The sequence below is a fragment of the Petaurus breviceps genome, unplaced genomic scaffold (assembly GCF_028583685.1).
Source record: "Petaurus breviceps papuanus isolate PSGF00001 unplaced genomic scaffold, PetGlider_PUasm1.0 90434, whole genome shotgun sequence".
Taxonomy (NCBI): domain Eukaryota; kingdom Metazoa; phylum Chordata; class Mammalia; order Diprotodontia; family Petauridae; genus Petaurus; species Petaurus breviceps.
The window spans coordinates 1,486,969-1,509,265 of record NW_027187251.1 but is presented as its reverse complement, the minus strand read 5'-3'; the positions used below and the strand labels follow the sequence as shown (position 1 = coordinate 1,509,265).

General features: G+C 41.0%; 1 protein-coding gene across 1 annotated transcript in view; it reads right to left on the bottom strand.

Annotated features, from left to right (window-relative positions):
- The window catches only part of LPGAT1 (lysophosphatidylglycerol acyltransferase 1), a 93,603-nt gene extending 74,384 nt beyond the window's left edge, over positions 1–19,219 (bottom strand). Inside the window, exons 1-3 of the mRNA XM_069108761.1 lie at positions 19,043–19,219; positions 18,417–18,640; positions 17,365–17,629 (exon numbers count right to left, since the gene is read on the bottom strand). Coding sequence (XP_068964862.1) covers positions 17,365–17,629; positions 18,417–18,599 — 448 coding nt within the window. The 5' untranslated portion in view covers positions 18,600–18,640; positions 19,043–19,219. The remainder of the gene's footprint in view (positions 1–17,364; positions 17,630–18,416; positions 18,641–19,042) is intronic.
- Between the last annotated feature and the right edge of the window lie 3,078 nt (positions 19,220–22,297).

Genomic DNA, 22,297 nt, shown 5'->3' with positions numbered 1-22,297 from the left:
AAACGATGAAGGTGATGGTTTCAGAGAAACTTGTAAAAATTTGTATAAACTAATGCAGTGTGAAGTTAGGAGTACAAATTATACAATAACATTATTATGAAAAACAAACAACTTTGAAAGACTTTCGAACTGTGATCAACACAATGACCAAACATGATTCCAGAAAATTCATGTTGAAACAAACATTATGCTAACTATAGAGGTAATAGATTCAGAGTACGGACTGAGATGTGTGTGTGTGTGTGTGTGTGTGTGTGTGTGTGTGAGAGAGAGAGAGAGAGAGAGAGAGAGAAAGCACCAGTCAATGGGGGAATTTGTTTTGCTGGATAATTTACATGTTTGTAAATGAAGTTTTGGGTTTTTTTCCTCACTCAATGAGTTGCGGGAGAGGGAAGGGAAAGGGGAATGTGGGAGAAGAGAGAAGGTAGATTTTCATTAATTAAAAAAATAGAAATTTAATTTTTAAAATAAGAGGAGAGGGAGGAGATGAATTTGGATTTAACCATCAAGGTCCCTTAAAACTCTTAATCTATCTAAGATCCTATGAATTAATCCAACAATAAATTCTAGAAAAAAATTTTGGAATCATATGAGAAAAATCATTAAACCGTTCATACTCTTTGACTCAGAGAACCCATAATACAGGGCATATATACCAAGGAGGTTAATGACAAAATGAAAGGCCTACATAACAAAATAGTCACAGAAATTCTCTGTGATAGTGAAAAATTAGAAACAAAATGGGTACCTGTAACTGGGAAATAGTTTGATAAATTGTAATATGTAAATGTAATAGAATACTATTGTGTGTCATAAGAAACAAGGAATTCAAAAAAAACATGGTAACACTTGTAGAAGCGTGGAATCAGGGTGATCACAGGATCATAGATTTAGAGCTGGAAAGAGACATTGGAGGTCACTTAGTTCAATGCTTTTGTTTTACAGATGAGGAAACTGTAAAAGGTCCAGAGAACTGAATGACTTGCCCAAGGTCACAAAGCTACTAATAGATGGGATTTGAACCCAGGTCTTCTGATTCCAAATGCAGGGCTGTTTCTAGTGTACAACAATGTGTGCCCAGTACCAAGGAAATAGAGCTTAGAAAGTAGTACCAATAGACCAAAATACACAATGACTACAATAATGCAAACAATAAGACCACTAAAAGACAGTTACATTCATGAATTATAATGAGAGCTATAGAATTGATCATGAAACATAGCTCTTTAGTAAAGAAAGGGAACTGCTGATGCATTGCTTAGTTTTGCTTGAATGTTTTTGTTTCAAAGGATTCAACAGGTGAAAGAAGTGTTTAAAATCAAAATGACTATAGTGTAAAAACAAAAAGGAATGATAAAACACTTTTGTAAAAAAGCAAGATCCAAAACCAACTACACTTTCAACAGAGTATATTGTAATGATCCAGCAATATGCTATCCTGAATATAAAGGAGTAAAGTGATGAGACTAGTCTTGCTGCTTAAGGAAAGCTATCTAAACCTTAAATACCTAAAACTGAGTCACAATCTCTACACCCTGAATTTCTAACAATTCAATCACACTGCTTTCCCAACAATGAGGACTAAAGAAATGAGCATTTTGATTTTTTTCTGGAGAGAATCAGGTAGTCTTGGAACACGGGGAACTTTCTGCCTGAGTAGGATACTGCTTTGGCTAGTCATTGCAGAGTATGAGAATAGTGAGTTACTAGCAGTAGAGACACCAAAAAATCAAAGAAGTAGGATAGACAAAGAAACTTTCCCTATTTCTAAAGTTTGCCATGACCCCAGCCTGCCCTCTACTCTTCATCCTCTTCTTAGAAGCCAAGGGTGATGGTCCAGTATCTCATCCTTTCCCCTATTCCACAAGGACAAAGGTGATCTATATGGGGATTATCATCATCCATTCATAAGTGTGAACAAAAGTTGCTTAACCCAGGGGTGGCTAGGTGGTTCAGTAAATAGAGAAGTGGCCCTGGAGTCAGGAGGACCTGAGTTCAAATGCGGCCTCAGACACTTAACACAAAACTAGCCATGTGACCTTGGGCAAGTCACTTAACCCCAAATGCCCTACCTTTCCCCCTCCAAAGGAAAAAAAAGTTGCTTAACCCAGAGTTATACCTGTTATGTAAATATGATAATGCTTTCCCTGACACCTCTTAATATCTCACTACCCACTTGCTAATGCCTAAAGTTCCTTTAACCAGAGAAATATCTTTCATACCAAAATCAGAAACAAGTTTAATATGCACATTCACATTTACAACTGAAACAATTTAGACTCAATTCTAACAAAGAAAAATAGGTCACCTCAACCTGACAAGGACAAATACCAGATTATTTCTAGTTTTGAATGGCAAAGGATTAGAGAAAAGAAAAGGATGGGGTGGATTGTCATAAAGGTGAGAAGAAGCCACCAAAGGGTGAATGGGAAAGGAAAGTGATAACAAAATTTGACCAACTTCAATATTCTGTCTAGAGTACACCATATTTATCTACAACTGTGCACAAAGAGAAAATATCTGGGGGCATGCTGTTGTCCTAGGCTTATGTGCTATACTACATAACAAAAGTAAACACTTTCACATTTTTTAAATTAATTTAAGGATCTTCAATACATTTTGGATTCTCCTTTAAATAAAAAAATGATTTTATTCAATAAGGATTTTACTTTCCACATGGCTGATTAATCTTTATCCACAAAATGAGAAGGCTGGACTAGGTGATTCTATCAAATGAGATAGTATTTGTAAAACATTCATTATGTGCCATATCTATTCGTGCCTGGGTGTTAAAATACAATGTGCAAAATTTGAAGGAAAGAACCTTATGATTAAGGCTCTTGTTAAAGGTGATTCACCTTTGGAATTTTCTAGTTTCAAAGGATGAAAGGTGGTTTAAAAAAACCTTTCTAATAATGAAGTTTATAACTATTTTTCAACTATTGCTAATAACGTCAGTAATTTGTCTATCTGAAATCAGTCAACAACCATTTAATAAGGCCAGGAGATGTGTTCTGGGGACAAAAAGATAAATGCTGTGTCCCTGATCTCAAGGAACTCACATTCTAATAAGGAAGACAAAATGTAAATATATCTTTGTATACATGATATAAACAGAGTAGATGTAAGGTAATCTCAGAGGGAAGGTACTAGCATCGGGGAGTACTACCAGGAAAGGTCTTCTGCAGAAGGTAGAATTTAAGCCTAGTGTTAAAAAAAAAATCCCCAGGGAAGGTAAGAGCCGGAAGCAAGGGGATAGAGCATTACAGGTCAAGGCAAAAGCCTGTGAAAGGGCACAGAGATGTGCCAGAATAGCAAGCAGGCTGGCACAGCTGAATTACAGTGTGTATGGAGGGTAGTAAAATATAAGGAAACTGAAAAAACAGGAAGGGACCAAATTGTAAGGAACTTTAAATGCCAAACAGTTTTAAATTTGATCCTGGAGGTAACAGGGAGCCAAATGAGCATAATGAATAAAGATGAGACATATGCTTGGACTTCAGGAAAATCACTTGGTAGTACAGTGGAAGACTGATGGGACTGAGGAGAGGGCTTGGGGCAAGGGGATCAATTAAAAAGCTACTTCCATTGTCTAGATTAAAGCTTAAAGCTGTTGATGGGAGCCTGTGCTAGAATGGTGGCTGAATAAGTGGAAAGAAGAAGATATGTACGAGATGTGAAGATGTTGTGAAGGTAGAAACAACAAGATTTGGCCATATTTGGGATGTATTAGGTTAGGTCCCAGCGAGGAGTTGAAGATGACACTGAAATTTTGAGCCTAAGTGATTGGGAGGATAGTTGTGACTTCAACAGTAATAAAGAAGTTAGGGAGTGGGGAGGGTTTTCGGGAAAAGATAATGAGTTCTGTTTTAGACATGTTGAATTTGAGATATCTATGATACATCTAGTTCAAGATGTCCAAAGGGCCGTTGGTGACAAAGGACTTGACACCAGGAGAGGGACTAGGACTAGATATTCAAGTTGAGGAATCTTCTTCCTGAAGATAATTGAACTCATGGAAACTGAGCTGATGAGATCATCAAGAAAAAAAGTGTAGAGGGAAAAGAGAAGGGAGCCCAGAATAGAAACTTGGGAAATACACATGATTAATGGGTATGACTTAAATAAAAATCCAGCAAAAGAAACTAAGAAGGAATGGCCAGACAGGTAGGAAAAGCAGGAGTAAATCTAGAAAGGAGAGAGTATTCATAAGGAAATGGTGATCAAGAGTGTCAAAGGCTACAGAGAGGTCGAGGATGATTGTGAAAAGGTCATTAGTTTTGGCAATTAAGAGATTGTCAGCAACTTTGGAGAGGAAAGATTCATTTGAATTATAAAGCTGGGAGCCAAATTTTAAGGGTTTGGAAGAGAGAAAGTAAAAGTACAAAATGTAGATGGTTTTCTTCAGGAGTTTAGTTGGGAAAAGGGAAGAAAGAAATCTGGATGACAGCTAGCAGTGATTGTGGAATGAAGAAAGTTTTTAAGTTTGGAAAACACATGAGCATGTATCTGTAAGCAACACAGAGGGTCAATAGGAAGGGAAACAAGTTTAGAGAGAAGGTGCTGATAGTGGGGACAATCTGCTGGAGAAGATGGGAAGGAATACAATTAAGAGAGTATGTTTATAATGACCATCTCATCATCAAAGATAGTAGTGAAGGAGGAGTTTATAGGAGATCTCTAAATGATATAAGATGAAGAGGAAACTCCTGGGAAATAGTCATTTTTATTTTACTGTAATTTTTAAATGAACAGGTATATTTTAACAGTAACTACAAAATTATCTTTAAAAAAAAGCAAAAAAAATATGCTTAATAAGAATACATATGTAGAGCCTTTATCAGATTGCATGCCGTCTTAGGAATGGGGGAGAAAAGGATGGTGGAGAAAATTTAAAACTCAAAATCTTATGGAAGGGAATGTTGAAAACTAAAATTAAATAATTTTTTTTTAAAGGCAAAGACTAGAGTGCAATGCAAATTAATCTCCAATTTAGAAAGCGGAAATAAAGAGAACTACTTTAAAGCATTGATTTTCAAGATATAGTTGGGTCCTCCAAAAAGTGCAGTAGAAGAATATTAATATTTATGATGTGAAAAAAGCCTGTACTTTAATTTCAAGTATGCTCAGTTTTATTACTTTGGATGCAATAACATTTATATTATTATATTTCCATAAATTTTGGTGATTTTTTTCTTATAATGACAAGTTATAATGTTATAATATAAAGTTTTCTTATAAAGACAGTGAAGGAGAAATGGCCTTGTGGTTTTTAGCTTTTGAAGACAGAGAAGGAATCCCTGGATTGGTCAAATGGGAGAATCAATAGCTTAGAGGTTAAAGGCATTTTTCATAGTTACTTAGTTATTAGGTAAGATTCAGATTGTAAACTACTTTGGGATAAGGTGAGTATTACTTCATCTTTACTTTTTCTAGTACCTAACACACAGGTGCTTTAAAAAGTGTGTAGAGGGGAGCAGAAGCAGGACTTCCCCGTGGCTCCAGCTTCCACCTTCCCCAATCCATGTAAAAAGGGGACTCTAAACAAACTTTGGAGCTGCAGAACCCACAAAATGACACAGAGAAGCTAACCTCCCACTGAGGACAGTCCAGCAGGCCGGCAGGAATCAGCCAGCACAGTGCTCTGGGAGCCAAGCCCAGGCCCACACGAGGCAGAGGCTTTAGCCCCAGGATGGGCCTGACCAGCCCCCGGCTAGAGGGACTCCAGATCAGCAGCAGCTGCAGCCATTTCCAGATTTATCAACACATAGATGTGAAGGACAAAGTGAGGTCAGTGCAGTCTGGACTTTGGGACCCAGGAAGTGGGAGTGCTGGCTTTTGCGAGAAGCTGCTGAGACTGGCACAGCCAGCCAGCGCCACGTGGAAGCTTCAGCTCCTGGCCTGCAGAGTGTAGGGGGACCAAGTGACCAGATTGAGGGGTAATCGCTCTTGCTTTAACCTTCTTGGATCTGGATTGCAGTCTAGGGTGGAGGTCTTGGGGTGTGTGTCCAGCTTGCCAGAGCATGTGGAGGCCTCAGAGAGGGCATGCATCTAATACCTCCGGCAGCTGAGAAAACCCCAGCGTTTGGGATGAAAGCTCCCCTGTCTGGTGGCAGAGTCCTACTGTGGCAAAAAGCCCAGTGGTCAAGTGACTGAGGGGCAACATGCCCAGGCAAAGGAAACAAAGCAGACAGAAGATTCCAACATTAGACTCCTATTTTGGGTACAAAAAGGAGCAAAGCATGGAACAGGAAGAAGACAGTGAAGTCAGAACTCCTTCACCAAAAGCTTCAAAGGAAAATATGAGCTGGTTACAGGCCACAGAGGACCTTAAAAGCAGATAAGTGGAGGAAAAATTGGGAAGAGAAATAAGAACAATGCAAGAAAATTATGAAATGAGAGTCAACAGCCTGACTGAGGAAAATTACACCTTAAAAAATAGACTAACTCAAATGGCAAAGGAGGCTCAAAAAGGCAATGAGAAGAATGCCTTAAAAAGCCAAATTTGCCAGATGGAAAAAGAATGTCAAAAGCTCACTGAGGAGAATCATGGCTTCAGAATTAGATTGGAGCAAATGGAAGCTCATGACTTTATGAGAAATCAAGATGCTGTTAAACAGATCCAAACAAATGAAAGAATAGAAGGCAATGTGAAATATCTCATGGGAAAAACCACTGACCTGGAAAATAGATCCAGGAGAGATAATTTAAAAATTATTGGACTACATGAAAGCCATGACCAAAGTAAGAACCTAGAAATCATCCTCCAGGAAGTTCTCAAAGAAAACTGCCCTGATGTTTTAGAACCAGAGGGCAAAATAGAGGTTGAAAGAATCCACCGATCACCTCCTGAAAAAGATCCTAAAAAGAAAACTCCTAGGAATATTATAGCCAGGTTCTGGAATTCCCAGATTAAGGAGAGAATATTACAAGCAGCCAGGAAGAAACAATTTGAATATTGTGGAAACACAATCAGGATAACCCAGGATCTGGCAGCTTCTACACTGAGGGATCGAAGGGCTTGCAATATGATATTGCGGAGGTCAAAGGAGCTCAGATTAAAACCAAGAATCACCTACCCAGCAAAACTGAGTATCATGTTTCAGGGGAAAATATGGTCATTCAGTGGAATAGAGGACTTTCAAGCATTTTTTTTAAAGCAATCGGTGTTAAGTAACTTGCTCAAGGTTACACGGCCAGTTTTTTCTGGGTGTGGTGCTGAGTATCTGAGCCTGGATTTGATCCAGGTCATCCCGACACTGGAGCCGGTGCTCTTACTCGCTGAGCCACCTGGCTGCCCCTAAGCAATTGGGATTAAGTAACTTGCTCAAGGTTACACGGCCAGGTGTTTTTGGGTGGGTGCTAAGTGTCTGAGCCTGGGATTCGATCTCCAGGTCTTCTCAACACTGGAGCCGGTGCTCTTACTCACTGTGCTACCTGGCCGCCCCTACTTTCAAGCATTCTTGATGAAAAAACCAAAGTTAAATATAAAATCTGACGTTCAGATACAAGAAGAGAAACCTGAGAAGGTAAACAGGGAAAAGAAATCATAAGAAACTTATCAAAGTTGAACTTTTTACATTCCTACATGGAAAAACAATAATTGTAAATGAGGAAACTTTTCTCAGTATGAAAATAGTTGAAGGGAATAGATACATATATATATATATATATATATATATATAGGTATATGGGCATATGAATACATATGTGAATGTATACATAGAGAGCACAGGACCAATTTAACAGGAAGGGATGATACTTAAAAGGTGAAATTAAGAGGTGAGAGAAGAATATAATGAGAGGAGATGGGGAGAGACAGAATGGGGTAAACTATCTCATATAGAAGAGGCAAGGGAAAATGGTTACAATGGAGGGGAAGAATAAGAAGGCAAAAGGGAATGGGTCAACCTTATTCCCACTGAATTTGGCTTGAGGAGGGAATGAAATACACACTAAATAGGGTATCTCACCCTCCAGGACAGTAGGGGGGGAAGGGGATGAGAGGGGGAAGGGGATGAGAGGGGGAATGATGGAGGGGAGGGTAGGCTGGGGGGGAGGGAGGTTGGAAGCACCCACTTTTGAAAAGAGACGGGATCAAAGTAGAGAATAGAACAAATGGGAGGTGGGATAGGAGGGAGGGAAATATAGACAGTCTTTTACAATATATTCACTATGTTATTGTTTTGCATTAGCCACACATGTACAACCTATACTGAACTGCTTATCTTCCCAGTAAAGGTGGGTGACAAGGGAGGAAGGGAATGAATCTGGAATTCAAAGTTTTAAAATCAAATGTTTAAATATATATATATACATATATATATATATATACTATTATTAATACTATTTTACATGTAATTGGGAAATAAAATACACAGGCACCAGGGCATAGAGATCCACTGGAAAAGTCGAAAGGGGTTTGGGAGAAAGTATGGGAGAGAGCAGCAGATTGGAGGAGGGGATATCCTGTGGGATTGCTATTTTGGGGCGGTGGATAGGGGAAAAACAGGGAGAAAATTTGTAACTCAAAATCTGGCGGAAATGAATGATGTAAATCAGAAGTAAAGCATTTGAAAAATGAAAAAAAAAAAGCAAAAATTTAAAAAAATTTTTTAAGTGTGTAGAGGGTCAGCTAGGTGATGCAGTGAATAGGAGCACTGGCACTGGAGTCAGGAGGACCTGAGTTCAAATCCAGCCTCAGACACTTAACACAAAACTAGCCACATAACCTTGGGCAAGTCACTTAACCCCAATTGCCCTATGTTCCCCCTCCAAAAAAGAAAAAAAAAACTTGTAGAATTGAAATGAAATGAAGGTCTGAATTAGTGTTGTTTCTTGCTAAAAAAGAAATTCATTTATCAGAAAATCACTTTCTATCCTTTAATACAGCAGCCAAAAGAATAAAGGGTAGGAGAGAAGAGGTCACCACATATGATTTGTGACCAAAATTTTTAAAGTTCTTTGACCACCAAACTGAGGGCAAAACAACTGGAAAACTAGCTCCCTGAAAGCTATTATCACCTTCCTGTTTTTTAACTTCTCCAGGTCTTCTATTAGCCATAGTAGGGATATTTAGATCACACACCAATATAGTGCCAAATCAAAGAAGAAAAATGGCCTGAAACAAGCCATTCATTCACCTTCTTCCATCTAAGACCAAACTCTTTTGTAGTATTAGACACAGTACGCTTTCTACCAACATGGTTAACACCCTGGTTTAGGCTCTCATCTGGACAACTGCTCTTAATTAGTTTCCTTGCCTCTTCTTTCCCCAATCCATCCTCCACATAAGTGCCAAAGAGCTATTCCTAAAACAGTGATCTAACCACATCATCCCTTGCTCAAAAAGCTCCAATCCTTTGTTCTTGTCTCTAGGAAAAAATACAAACTCCTCTGAACTTGAAAACCTTTCACAATCTGGTTTCAGGCAAGCTCTCAAGACTGGACAATACTTTCTTCATGCACTCTATAGTCCAAACAAGTAGCCTACTCAATGTTCTATGCAAATGACATTCTACCTTCCCTCTCCATGACTTGTACTTCCTCCTAATATCTACATCTTAGAATCCCTAACCTCCTTCAAACTTAGCTCACTTGCTACCTCCGGTTGTTGTTCAGTCATTCAATCATGTCTAACTCTTCATGACCCAATACACTTGTCCATAGGGTTTTCTTGGCAAAGATACTGAGGTGGTTTGCCATCTCCTTCTCCAGTGTGTCCCCATTTTACAGATGAGGACCTGAGGCAAACAGGGCTTAAGTGACTTGCCCAGTGTCACAAAGCCAGCAGCTGAGGCCAAATGTGAACTCAGATCTTTCTGACTCCAGGCCTGGTACTGTATCCAGTGCACCACCTAGATTATCCTATGCCACCTCCTACCTAAGGTCCTTCCTGAGCTTCCCAGTTGCCAGTGACACATAACCCCTCCAAAATCATTCTGTATTTACTTTATACATATGCTATGTTCCCTTATGTGGGTACTTGCTATTTTCTCTGACCAAGGGTGAGAGCTGTTTCATTTGTCTCTATCTCCAGGATCTAGCATAGTAGTCACTTTGCTTATTAACTAATGATTGTAAAGAAACAGCATGCACTAATATGTAATCAGTACTGCTTCCTTCTCCTGGATATTTACAAAGGTATATTATCCAAAAGAAATTCCATTTAATTTCTCTACTTGCCAGAAAAACTATCTGCCCACACCCCTAACTGGGAAAATGTGGTTTAAAATTTTTTTCTCTCTTTGTATATCTAGGTTACCCTAAGGCAGAAAAAATGAGAGAATATGCATATATTTTCAAGGCAAGTTGTATGTACTCAAGACCCTTAATTCAAGGCTCCCTATCCCACTATTAAGGACATAGCCTTCTTAAAAATACACCAATTTAGAGAGATTATAGTGCTACCTCATAGACATTACATAAGCTTCTGTAAATCCTTTCCACTCAAAAGACAGTAAAAAGAACTGAGAGGGTATCACCTTTCTTTAAATTTCTTTACTTCCCCCCCCAGATTTATACAAATCACATTGGCATTACTATTTCAAATCTAGTTATAAACTTCTTTTTTCATTTGTTTTTGGTTTTGCTTTTTTTTTTTTTTTTTGCTTTTTGGAGGGCAATTGGGGTTAAGTAACTTGCCCAAGGTCATAAGGCTAGGTTTTGTGTGTGTGTGTGTTAAGTGTCTGAGGCTGAATCCAAACTCAGGTCCTCCTGACTCCAGGGCAGGCACTCCACTCACTGTGCCTCCTAGCTGCCCCAAACTTCTTTTTTTTTTTTTTTTTGAAGAGAACTGCTTTTATTTTTAAATATTAGTAATATAGCACAAACAATTTAGTGGTACTTATCAAATGACTGACTGAAGGGCTATGCTAAATCTTTTTTTTTTTTTTGCTTTTTGGAGGGCAATTGGGGTTAAGTAACTTGCCCAAGGTTACACAGCCAGTTTTTTTGTTTGGGTATTAAGTGTCTGAGGCCAGAACCGAACTCAGGTCCTCCTGACTCTGGGGCCGGCGCTTTACTCACTGTGCCACCTAGCTGCCCCTATGCTAAATCTTAATGTAATTGTAAACTTCTTAAAAACGCTTTTTCTTAAATGTAGATTACGTTACACTCTTTAAAACCAAGTCACACTCAGGATACCACCAAGTCATAGAGCTATTAACAGACCTTTTTATCTGCTTTCCTCTACCTTAGGCCTAAATGGAATATTCACCATTAAAAAAAAAAACAAAATACAGTAATAAATACAGGAGTATTTGGTTGTAAAGTCAGCATTGATTAAGGAAAATCTGACTAACATCAGTCAAAGACTCTTCCCTCTAATAGCAATCTATTGTAAGCAGTCAAAAAGTAAAATTTTAATGGAGTTTTTATTTCTCCTAAGAGTAGCTAAGTAAGAGCCCTTAGGAAAGTTGTGATATTTTCCTAAAGTATATAGTATAAAGCAATCACACACTCAAAGCAGCTTTTAAATACAAATTTTACACTAATTCACTACATGTGATATGGCTTCATATGCTATATAGAAGTAGCTTTAGGAATAAAAATTGTGTGTCCCAAATTCACAAGGATAAATGGACAGAAAAATTAAGAACCACTTCAGGATGCCAAAATGTGTGGAGGTCCATTATAAAAAGATCATTATTTTGGTTCTTTAACAAAGGTAAACTTGCAGCCATAGCAATTTTAAATTGGTTCCAAATATTATATGATTTTAAACTACACTAAAATCATGTGGAAGCACATAAAAAGATCAAATCCTTGGGTTCTGACACTTCAGTGACCTTGGACAAATCAGCAGAGCTCTCTGAGCATCATTCTTCAACTGTAAAAATAAAGAGGTATGGATGAAATGAGCTCTAAGGTCCCTGCAAGCTCCAAATTTTAAGATTTTATTAATTTGTTTTTTAGGGGGCAATCTGGAGTTAAGTGACTTGCCCAAGGTCACACAGCTAGTTTTTGTCCTAAGTGTCTGAAGCCATTTGTACTCAGGTCCTCCTGACTCCAGGGCTGGTGCTCTATTCACTGCACCCCCAATTTTTACCAAAGGAAAAAATTAGTGATATTTAAAGAAATTGGATGTAGAAAGAATATTACTATATTGTGAAAATTATCATATAGATCATATTAATTTTCACTTATTGGAGGCAGGGATATGTCCAAAGTATCTGAACCTCATGCTAATACATGAGTTTCTTATCCTCCTTTCATTAATTCAGAGAGGTTACATAGTCCTCTTTTTGGAGTCTGTATTCTTATTTTGCTCCCAGGCCTATTCAGTCATTAAATTCAATAATTATTTATTAAGTGGTTATGAAGTACAAACAATGAAAAAAGGCTACACTGGTAACTTCATGACATCAAAACAAAGGGTGTAAGCCCTCCATGACAAGATGAGACCTCCATGACAAAGTGAGCCCTCTGCAGGGAACTTATATAAGGATTCCCACATCAAGCAGTGATGAATGGGTGGCAACGGGCACTACTTAAGGAAATGACCACATCAGTGAAATCACAGATCCATTTGAGTGCAAATGCAAAACACAATGCTGGGTTCCAACCAAAAAAGGTTCCTGCTCTCAAAGAATTCATATCTTTATTGTGAGACAGACCTTAATATTTTATACAACATGGAAAAAAGTAACATATCAAATTTATGGGGAACCTTTATACCTGGGTGAGATAGTAACAGTCATATCAATAGTCACAACAGGTCCAACATACAGTCCTTTAAAAAGTTTTAAAGCATTTTGCCTAGATTATCTTATTTGACTTTCCACTGGCAACACTAGAAAACTTATAATTAGGAAGCTGTAGGTTCAAATAACCCCTTTGCTCATTAGCTGTATAAACTTGGGCAAGTCACAAACCTCAGAGTCTCAATTTCTTCATCTTTAAAATGGAAATAATAATATTTCATGGAATGTGTGTACAACAGGGTTACTGTGAGAAATATACTTTGCAAACTTTACTAGTAAATTCCCTAAAACTTTAATAAATGCATATGATTTAAATAATATGGACAAGCTGAAGAATACTTTGATTATTTTCCAACATACGTCACAACCTTTATGTAATTCTACATATATCCTCTAGACATTTACAGATTGCGCTAAGATGGTAAGCATGAAACCATCCAGATCTTTTTTAACACTAAAAAAGATCCATAATTTCATCAGCCTACCTATGAAGGGACTGTTGAACTCCTTATATTATAACCTAATCAAGTTTTCCTGAGAAGGGACAAAAAACAACAAAAATTAAGAAAAAAAAACCCATACCTCCTGGAGACCACCCTTTTGGTGAGAGACGGCTCCAAAATTAGGATAGTACTTAGATAACAGGTGTTATCAAGGCTTGTACTCTCTGTCAGAACCTGAGCTCCACTGAGACTTGATACTAGGATCAACTTTATGTCATGACAAAACACAGGTAATAGACTTCCAAGGGGAGAGTTAACAAAATAAGTTACTACAAATCAAGATAAGCAAGTCTACAATTTAAATAGAGGAAAAAACCCTATCCAGCTATCATAAGAAAAATAAAAAGGAGAATCTAAGCCTAATTGTTTCTATGGTAGCTTTCCATTTTTTTCCTGAGTGTTTTCCTTTTGTCCTTAACATGTTAAAACAAAGATAGCAAGAACATTGCTCTTCAATACGAAGTTCACAAAAAGGGATAGAAAGAACAGCTCATCTCTCTGCACTAAAGAAAGGAACAGTGGGAATAAGAAGCCGTCTAAAGGAAGAATGAGTAACTAGGTGGCACAATGGATAGAGTGCTGGGTCTGAAGTAAGGAACACATCTTCCTCAGTTCAAATCTAATCTCAGACACTTATTAGCTGTATGACCCTGGGTAAGTCACTTACAACCCTATTTGCCTCAGTTTCCTTATCTGTAAAAATGAGCTAGAGAAGGAAATGCCAAACCATTCCAAGTATCTTTGTCAAGAAAACCCCAAATGGGGTTACAAAGAGTCAGACAGCTGAAAATGACTGAACAACTAATCTTAAGGGTACAAATATGGATTTAACCAGTATCCTGCCCAAAGGTTACAAGAAAAGGGCAAAGACAGAATATACTTTCCTTTCTCTTAACTTTAGAGTCACCATTATAGCTCTGGGAATTCCAAGCTGGGGCAAACATGCTCATCATAGTTTAACAGAACCATTTACCTACCCCAATTCTTACCCAAGAGCTACCTTTATGCATCTGGGGAATATGTATGAGTTAGAATCCAGTTTACATATATGAACATTTCATTTATACTTTTAAGAACTCATTTTTGTGATTATGATAAATACCTCATGTTTAACAAAAGTATCCCTTAAAATTTCAAATGACAAAAAGAAAATGGATTTGCAAATGGATGGGGAATGATGCTGTTTAATAAAGCATAACATGCCTGTACACCTTACTTACATGATACATTTTACTAAGAAAAGACTGAAAACCTGTATTTAATGTTTACATTTAATACTTGATCCAGCCACTGAAGAGTAAAATTATTTTTTTCTATCATCCCGCCAAAGGTGCTTACCAAAATTGATTTGCCTTTAAACTTGAATGGAATGTTTTTTTAAGCTTAGATTTCCATACTGATTTCAGTTTCCCGTTTAACATGTAAGGCTATTCAGACATCTTAAGAAGTGCTTTAACAATAAAAGTAGAAATTCTCTTTTGAATGGAATTATGTATCTTACTATGTCTAGAAGCCCTAGAGTAACATCATTCCACTCAGGAAGCCTATGCATAAGCAGAAAGGAAGGAAAACAAACAACTCTCCACCTCATAGCAGATTTCATTACCCTCTTGAAATGTATGAGAGAAAATAAAGATAAAATACACAGGGAAAAAAATTAACATTTAAGATTCTTTTTTAGGTAAGCAGCCTTTCCAATCAATAGCCGATTAAGTATATTTCTTTAAATCCAACTGGGGCTTTCAATAAAACTACAATGTTGTAAGACTATTTTCTGCCAAAGTAAGATCTCCAATTTAGCTATCCAGAAAGCAAGGATTTATATTATCATCAGGAACACCAATTAAAATGCAAACTATACACTCTACAAAAAGTTTCATATCTAAATAAATCAAACTGATCAAACTGTCAAAAGCAACAGCACAACGTACAACAGATGCTTCATAGAAACTAAAATATGCATGTCATGCCAAGACTATTTTCCAAGCAGGTGGCAAAAAAAACCACATAGTTCTGCAGTCAGCAGAGAGAGACATCCCCAAGAAAATATGCTTAAAATACACTGGCAGCCATGCTGTGGTCAAAGGATAATCAACATGAACCTCTAGTACCCTCCTTAAGAGTTTCAAGGTCAACACTGAATTAATTTTGTCAGTCTTACCATCATGCTAATTCTTCCACTATTACACACAGACACACACAAGGAAGAAGATTGCAACAATTTCATTATGTTTAAGGGCAGTGAACCTCTAGAATTCATAACTATAAATAGGTGAACTTATTTACAACAAGCAATATGAAGCATTATGAACAAGGATTAAAACTAGCAATTCCATGTAGCATACCTGGGAAAGCTCAAGCTATTCCACAGGCAAAGCAATAAATACACGGGGCAATTTGTGTAACATTTCAGCACCACAGGCCAGAGCTTCACTTTTCTAACACCAGCTCTACTGCCACTATCTCCTATAAAAAGCACTGGAAGCTCACCTAGTGTCTCCAAAGAGTATGGGCATCTTGATAAGGTATATGACAAGGAATCAACAGATTAAACTATCCCAGGGGCTTCAGCTCTTGCAGGCTAATAAGTGCCTTTGCTGGAAAGTGAAAAGACTTCATCTGGGACAATAAAAGCCCTCTGATAGACATAGCAAGAGTCTGCTCAGACTCCAAAAAGACTGCATGTCGTCAATCCTTTTTCTTGTAAACATGGATAAAATCTGTAGATATAGCCTGGGCAGGAAAGAGGGAGACAGACAATTTAAAAGGGAAGTTGTGGTACTGCTCTGTTGTACACAGTACCCATCCCCTCAACACTCAAACTATGAGCATCCATAGAGAGTTACTGATTACACATCTAACATGTGACCTCTACAGCCTCTTTCAGCTCAAAAATTTCATGAATTTAAAAGATGAAAATGCACTAAGAACAATACTAAAAACCTCTGCATTTTTTTAATCTGATCCAGATAAAGAAAGAAACAAAGGAAGGACAGAAGGAAGGAAGGAAGGAAGGAAGGAAGGAAGGAAGGAAGGAAGGAAGGGAGGAAGGAAGGGAGGAAGGAAGAAAGGAAGGAAGGAAGGAAGGAAGGAAGGAAGGAAGGAAGGGAGAGAAAATATGCAATACAGAATTTTGAGAATCAACATACACAAGTTCTGGGAGCATATGGAGATTCAAAAAACAGAAAAGAAACAGGATACTGCTTTTCATTTATTCCTACAAAAGTCCATTTCAAACTAAAGTGCTACTCTTTTCCAAAATCCTGTTTAAATGTAGAAATGGAATCAGTTTTTAAATACTGTGTATACAAATTGATCTCTGGAAATAGACTTATGTGACAAATTCTGTTAACTATTCATATTAAACCTATAAAATAGAAGAAAAAAAGAAAAAAACGAGGATTAAGAGACATATTTCCACTAACACTGTGATGATTGATGCCACATTAAATTATTATATTTCACAAAGGGAATAAATTTAAAGAAAAAAATCACAACCACACTACCCAGGTGTTAACATTTATGTGTCTTAAGATTTTTTACTGGGGTGACTAGGTGGCACAATGAATAGAGCACCGGCCCTGGATTCAGGAGGACCTGAGTTCAAATGTAGCCTCAGACACTTAACACACAAAAACTAGCCACGCGACCTTGGGCAAGTCACTTAATCCCAATTGCCCTACCTTCCCCTCTCCAAAAAGAAAAAAAAAAGATTTTTTACTTTTTATAATGGGCTACCAGCTTAAATCTTAATTTGGTAGCACTGTGCCTTATGTTGTAAACCACTCCATTTTTTGTTGGGTTAGTTTCTGAAGGCCAATTTTGATAGCTAAAGTGTAATCATATTATGTAAGATGATATATGCTTTCTCTCCCTCCACATATAATCTACATATGCACATATTTAAGATTTTCACCACACTGATGTACAGCCCAAAACTCCAACAAAATGCTTAGCTTCCTAAAAAACAATGCAATTCCTAACCAAGTTGTCAGCATTTCTTCAGTTTTCAATTAATATATATAAGCTATGCTATGTAAACACAAAATCATCTGGGAGCCAGAGTACTGTACCCCTAACTTTTGTTTCCCACTTAAACATTACATTTAAAGCTGTTGACATCAGCCAATAGTAAATACGGATGTTACCACTCTTACCTGTATAGCCTGCACACCAACCCCAGGAAGCCACCATCGCTAAAAGCCACTTGTACATGATTCCTTCGATATACCAGAACCGCTTGCTGTCTAGCATTCGGAGAGGCTGAAGAATTATGATATAGAAGACATAGGATGGAATGGCGACCAAGTTATTTATGACCATGAAGGCGAACCTCAGGACAGCTTTCACAAAGGTCACACATACCCATGAAACTTCTTCTAAAGTCACAGCCATTCTCACACTGGAGTCTGAAGCCTCTTCCTGCGGAGAAGGGAAAGCCCAGTTATAAATTAAAATGAATTAAACACCCAAGCAGTTAGCATCCTCCTCTATATAATGAGGGAGGAGGGTGAAACCTACTAGGTAGAGTATCCACCGTCGTCTGGGGGGAGGGGGCACGACGACGGAAAGAGGAATCGTGCAAGGTCAAGGAGCTGCCGAGGTGCAAAGTATGCCCTAATATATTTAGCAAACAAGAACGCAAGCTCCAAATACAAATAACTGACCCCCCCCCCATAATATTTATTACAACCTTTGACTTTACAAAAAAAAAACAATAACAAAAACTCACAACTTCCCTCCTGCCTCCCACCTTTCGGGTACACTCACCCTCAAGACTGCCGTGCAACCCCGAAATCCACAACAAAGCGCGGGGGCACGAGCCTGGCCCGTTCCTGCACCCCGGCGTCACCAGCCCCCTACTCGCACGGTTAATTCACTTAGTCCTCCACGGGGTGCCTGCCCTCTCAAAAGCAGACGGAGGGAGGGGGAGATGGAAGGACAGGGACGGGATGGGGAAGGACAGAAGGGAGGCCGGCGTGGAGTATGGGCAAGGGGGAGACTGAGGGCAAGGAGAAGGGCAAGAGGCATGTTATAGAGGCGGGGGGGGGGAGTGGGGGGGGGGTGGGGCGGAGGGGGGGGGGGGGGGGGGGGGGGGGGGGGGGGGGGGGGGGGGGGGGGAAGGGGGGGGGGGGGGGGGGGGGGGGGGGGGGGGGAAGGGAGTGGCGGGAGGAGGGGCGCAGGAGGAGGGCCCGAGCCCCCCACTCACCTTCCGCAGCCCCGAGGACGGGCAGCCGCGGGCTGGAGAGAGCGGACGAAGAAGCGCAGTAGGCGGAGGAGAGGGGGGAGGAGGTGCTGGGGCCGGCAGGGCCGAGAGCCGGCTGCTGGGGGCCCGATGCTGCGGGGCGGCGGAGGCGGCGGCGGCTGTCCCCGGAGGAGGAGTCGGGGTCATGGACTCGGCGGCTAGCGGCCTCTCACTCCCCTTCCAGCTGCCTGCGGAGAGATGGAGGCCAGTGGGACAGAGAGCAGACCTGTCACCCGGGCGGGGTCCCATTCACGCTGGGGGCGGAGAAGGGGTGCGGGAAGGCGAGCCCCCGCCCCCAGCCCCAGGGCCTACGGTGCCGCGGGTCCCTCCTCCGCGGCCCCTTCTGACCCGCGGCGGCAGCTTCGGCTTCCTTCAGGAGGACGACTACGACCTCTCCCCCCTCCTTCCCCTCCCCCCGCCGCCAACGCCTCCAACCGTCCCCGCACCGGCGGCCGCCGCCTCCGAGCCTGCTCTCCCGGGGCGGCCGGGCCGGAGCTGCTCCGCGCTGCCCAGCTCCTACTCGCCACCCCCCCTCCCCGACCCCCTGACCCCCGCGCGGCTCGGAAGGCGGATGAGAGCCGAGGCTATACCTCGGGCTGGCCTGGCCCCTCGCTGGGCTGCGGGGGCGGGAGGAGCCCCAAGAATTCATCGCCCGCGGCGGCTCTAGGCGACCTCACGGGCGTGGACCCCGGCCTCGGGCCGCGCTCGGTGCCCACGGCCCGCTAGCAGCCGGGAGACGCTAAGGGGGAGCGGCGGCAGCGGCGACGGCGGCAGCAGCAGCAGCAGCAGCAGCAGCAGGAGGAGGAGGAGGAGGAGGAGGAAGCGGCGGGAGCCGAGACTGCGGCGAGCGCCGCCCCCAGAGCGCCCTCTAATGAGCAGCCGGGCCGCCGCCGCTGTCGCCGCCGCCGGCCACCCTGCCCGCTGCCCTCTTCTCCGCCCGCCCGCCCGGCGCACGAGCCTCCCCTCGCGGCCCGTGCCCGGAGCCTGCCGGGGCCCCGGGGCAGGCCAGGCACTAATTGGGAGCTGTCACCGCGCCAATGGGGGCCTCGCCCGGGCTCTCTTGGCTGCCCTCCGGGGCTGGAAAGAAGGCTATGAGCCCGGGCTGCCCTGGCGCATAGAACAGCGAAGGAAAGGGGGTGCAAGGCCACCGGCCCCCCACTTAGTGCGGTCAGAGTCCAAGTGGCCACCCCCACGTGGACTCTGGTTCTGCCCAAGCGAGCTCGGCCACAATTACTGTCACGCTGCCCCAAGTGGGAGATGCCTCGCGCCTCGGGGCAGTAGACCCCGCTTTTCCACCCTGGGAATTCTTCCCTTTTCTCCAAGAAATCCCCCGATCTGAGGGGAGCCTCTTTCAGGACCATTGGTCTGCCGAAAGAAAGGCTCGAAGAATCACGGAATTTCCATTCAATGTCATCACGTACAAGTGCTAGCCGACTAGTTGGCAAGGAAATTTATTGGATAAACCCCGAAAAGGGGTGCATTTCCAGGCAGCAAGATTACCCGTCTCCCCTAGGACTAAAAAGAAAGCCACTAGAAATGCTCCCTCTATTCACGATGGGGCTGGAGTAGGTGTCATCAGTAGGCAGGCCTTTCCTAGCCGGAAGGCTTCCTACCCTGTCGGAGGGACCGAACTGTCTGTCTGCCGGGAAATGAGAAATCCCAGGGAGGGGGCAGGGCGTTCTCAAGGGACATTCTCAAAGCCCTGGTAATCTCGATTGCCCCCTCTTTACGCGTCTCCTGTATTTTTGGAGAGGTGAAAGGGAACCGGCCTTTTTCTGCACATTACCTCCTGAAACAGTTTTTTTTTTTTGTTCTAAATGTCTTGTCTAGCGGCCCAAAAGCAGGGAGGAAAAACTGATCTGCCCATTTCAAAAATGTTATAGAGCATTGGGCTTGGTTCCAAGGTCTGGGCCCTCAACTTCCTTTGTCAACCTCAATTACTCTCTAGCCTAGGGTGTGCAATCTAGACACTGTATTAAGTGCTAGGAAAAACAAAGGACAAGGTCCCAAGCCTTCTAGGAGATAATGTTCTGAAGGAAAACTAAAGATAAGGGAGTTGGTTGTATTTTGTCAAATTTTCCCTTTCCCTTCAAGACTCTCCTTTCTTCCTTTTTTAGTGAGAACTAAGGAATGTTTGTTGATTATATACAATAGTGTCAAAACTGGAAGGGACTTTATAAAGCTCCAAGTCACCCGGTGAAGTGATTTACCCAAAATAAGGACAAATTGATGAGAGATTTGGTCCTAGGCCCAAAGCCTAGTGGTCATTCTAGTATACCGCCTACATACCGTATGGCCTACATGCTGAAGTTTCCTCAGATCTTTATTTCTTTATCACAGTTTTTGCATTTAATAGGTACTTAATAAGCAGCTGAAGTTGAATACCTATTTAAAATCTTAAACAGGTCATGTTTATATTCCAGGGGGGCAGAGGTGTATATACCACACTACACAGATAGGTATCACTGGAGATTGGTTGTGAGGGAAGTGGAGAAAGTAAAACTGTTTTAAGAAAGTCTGAAGTGGGAGAGGATGATTTCATCTGGAGGAGGCTTGGGAGTGGAAGTGGTATATCAGGGAAGGCTTTAGGTGGCAACTGAGTTAAAGTGAGAAAGATTTCAAAAGGCTGATTGATATGAGAAAATACCTTAAAGTCACAAATTAGAGCTGAAAAAGATCTTCCCATGTTGCAGATGAGGAAACTCAGGCCCAGGGAAGTTAAAAGGTGTGTGAGTGCAAGGTCACATATTTCAGCTCTATAGAAATTTCCTTGCTGGGTCAGACTCATGGTTTATATAGTTTTACATTTTATCTGTTAAAAGAGGCATTTTCTTGCCACAGGTCTTCTCCACATGCAACCTCATCCCATTCCCAGTTTTTTTCTTCAATTTCTCACTGCTACCTACTTTTCTCTATTTAAATTTATTTTTTCAATTAATCTATTCTTTTCACATACACACACACCCATGGGGGGAAACCTTATAACAAATATCTGTGTGTGCTGTGTGTGTGTGTATAGTCAAGCAAATTAAATTTCCATGTTGGTCATACTTCAGAACTATAACTTATTCTGTACCCTGAATCCATCGCCTCTCTGTCAGGAGGTAGATTGCATGTTTCACCATCAGTCTTCTGGGAACCAGTTGGTCACTGCATCGATCAGAATTCTTATGTTTCAAAATTGTCTTTGCAGTGTTGGTGTTAGTGTATAACTTGTTCTGCTCATTTCACTTTGAATCATTTCATACAAGTTTTCCCAAGTTTCTCAGAAATCATCCTTTTCATCATTTCTTAAAGCACAATAATATTAAATTACATCACTATACCATAATTCGTTCAGCTATTCTCCAATTAATATGAACCCCCATAGTTCCTTTGCCACTACAAAAAGAGCTACTGTAAGTATTTTTATACGTATAGGTCCTCTTTTTTTGATGTCTCTGGGATATAGGTCTAGTAGTAACACCTTTCCTCTTAACCTGGGATCCCCACCATCCATTTTTGCCTATAGGAGGAGATGCAGACTCTTCCCTTTTTCTTATTCCCTGAAAAAACATATGTTTCTTTTAATTGTTTATAATGGTTTCACTACTAAACTGTACAGAGAAAAGTTGTTCATACTTTGTTTTCAAAGAGGACAAATGACAATTGGATTTAAGTGAGGTAGAGCCGCACAAAGTCATTAGCCTCACTCTTTCATCCAGAGTCATTGATGTCCAATGGCAGGACAAAAGTCAAGATGACTGGCAGTGGTCCAGGATGCAGTGCATGACCTTGGCGTCTTCAATGCCTGATCAAGCTCTAAGCACTCCACAGTGCCCACTTCAGCTGCTGTTATGGAACAA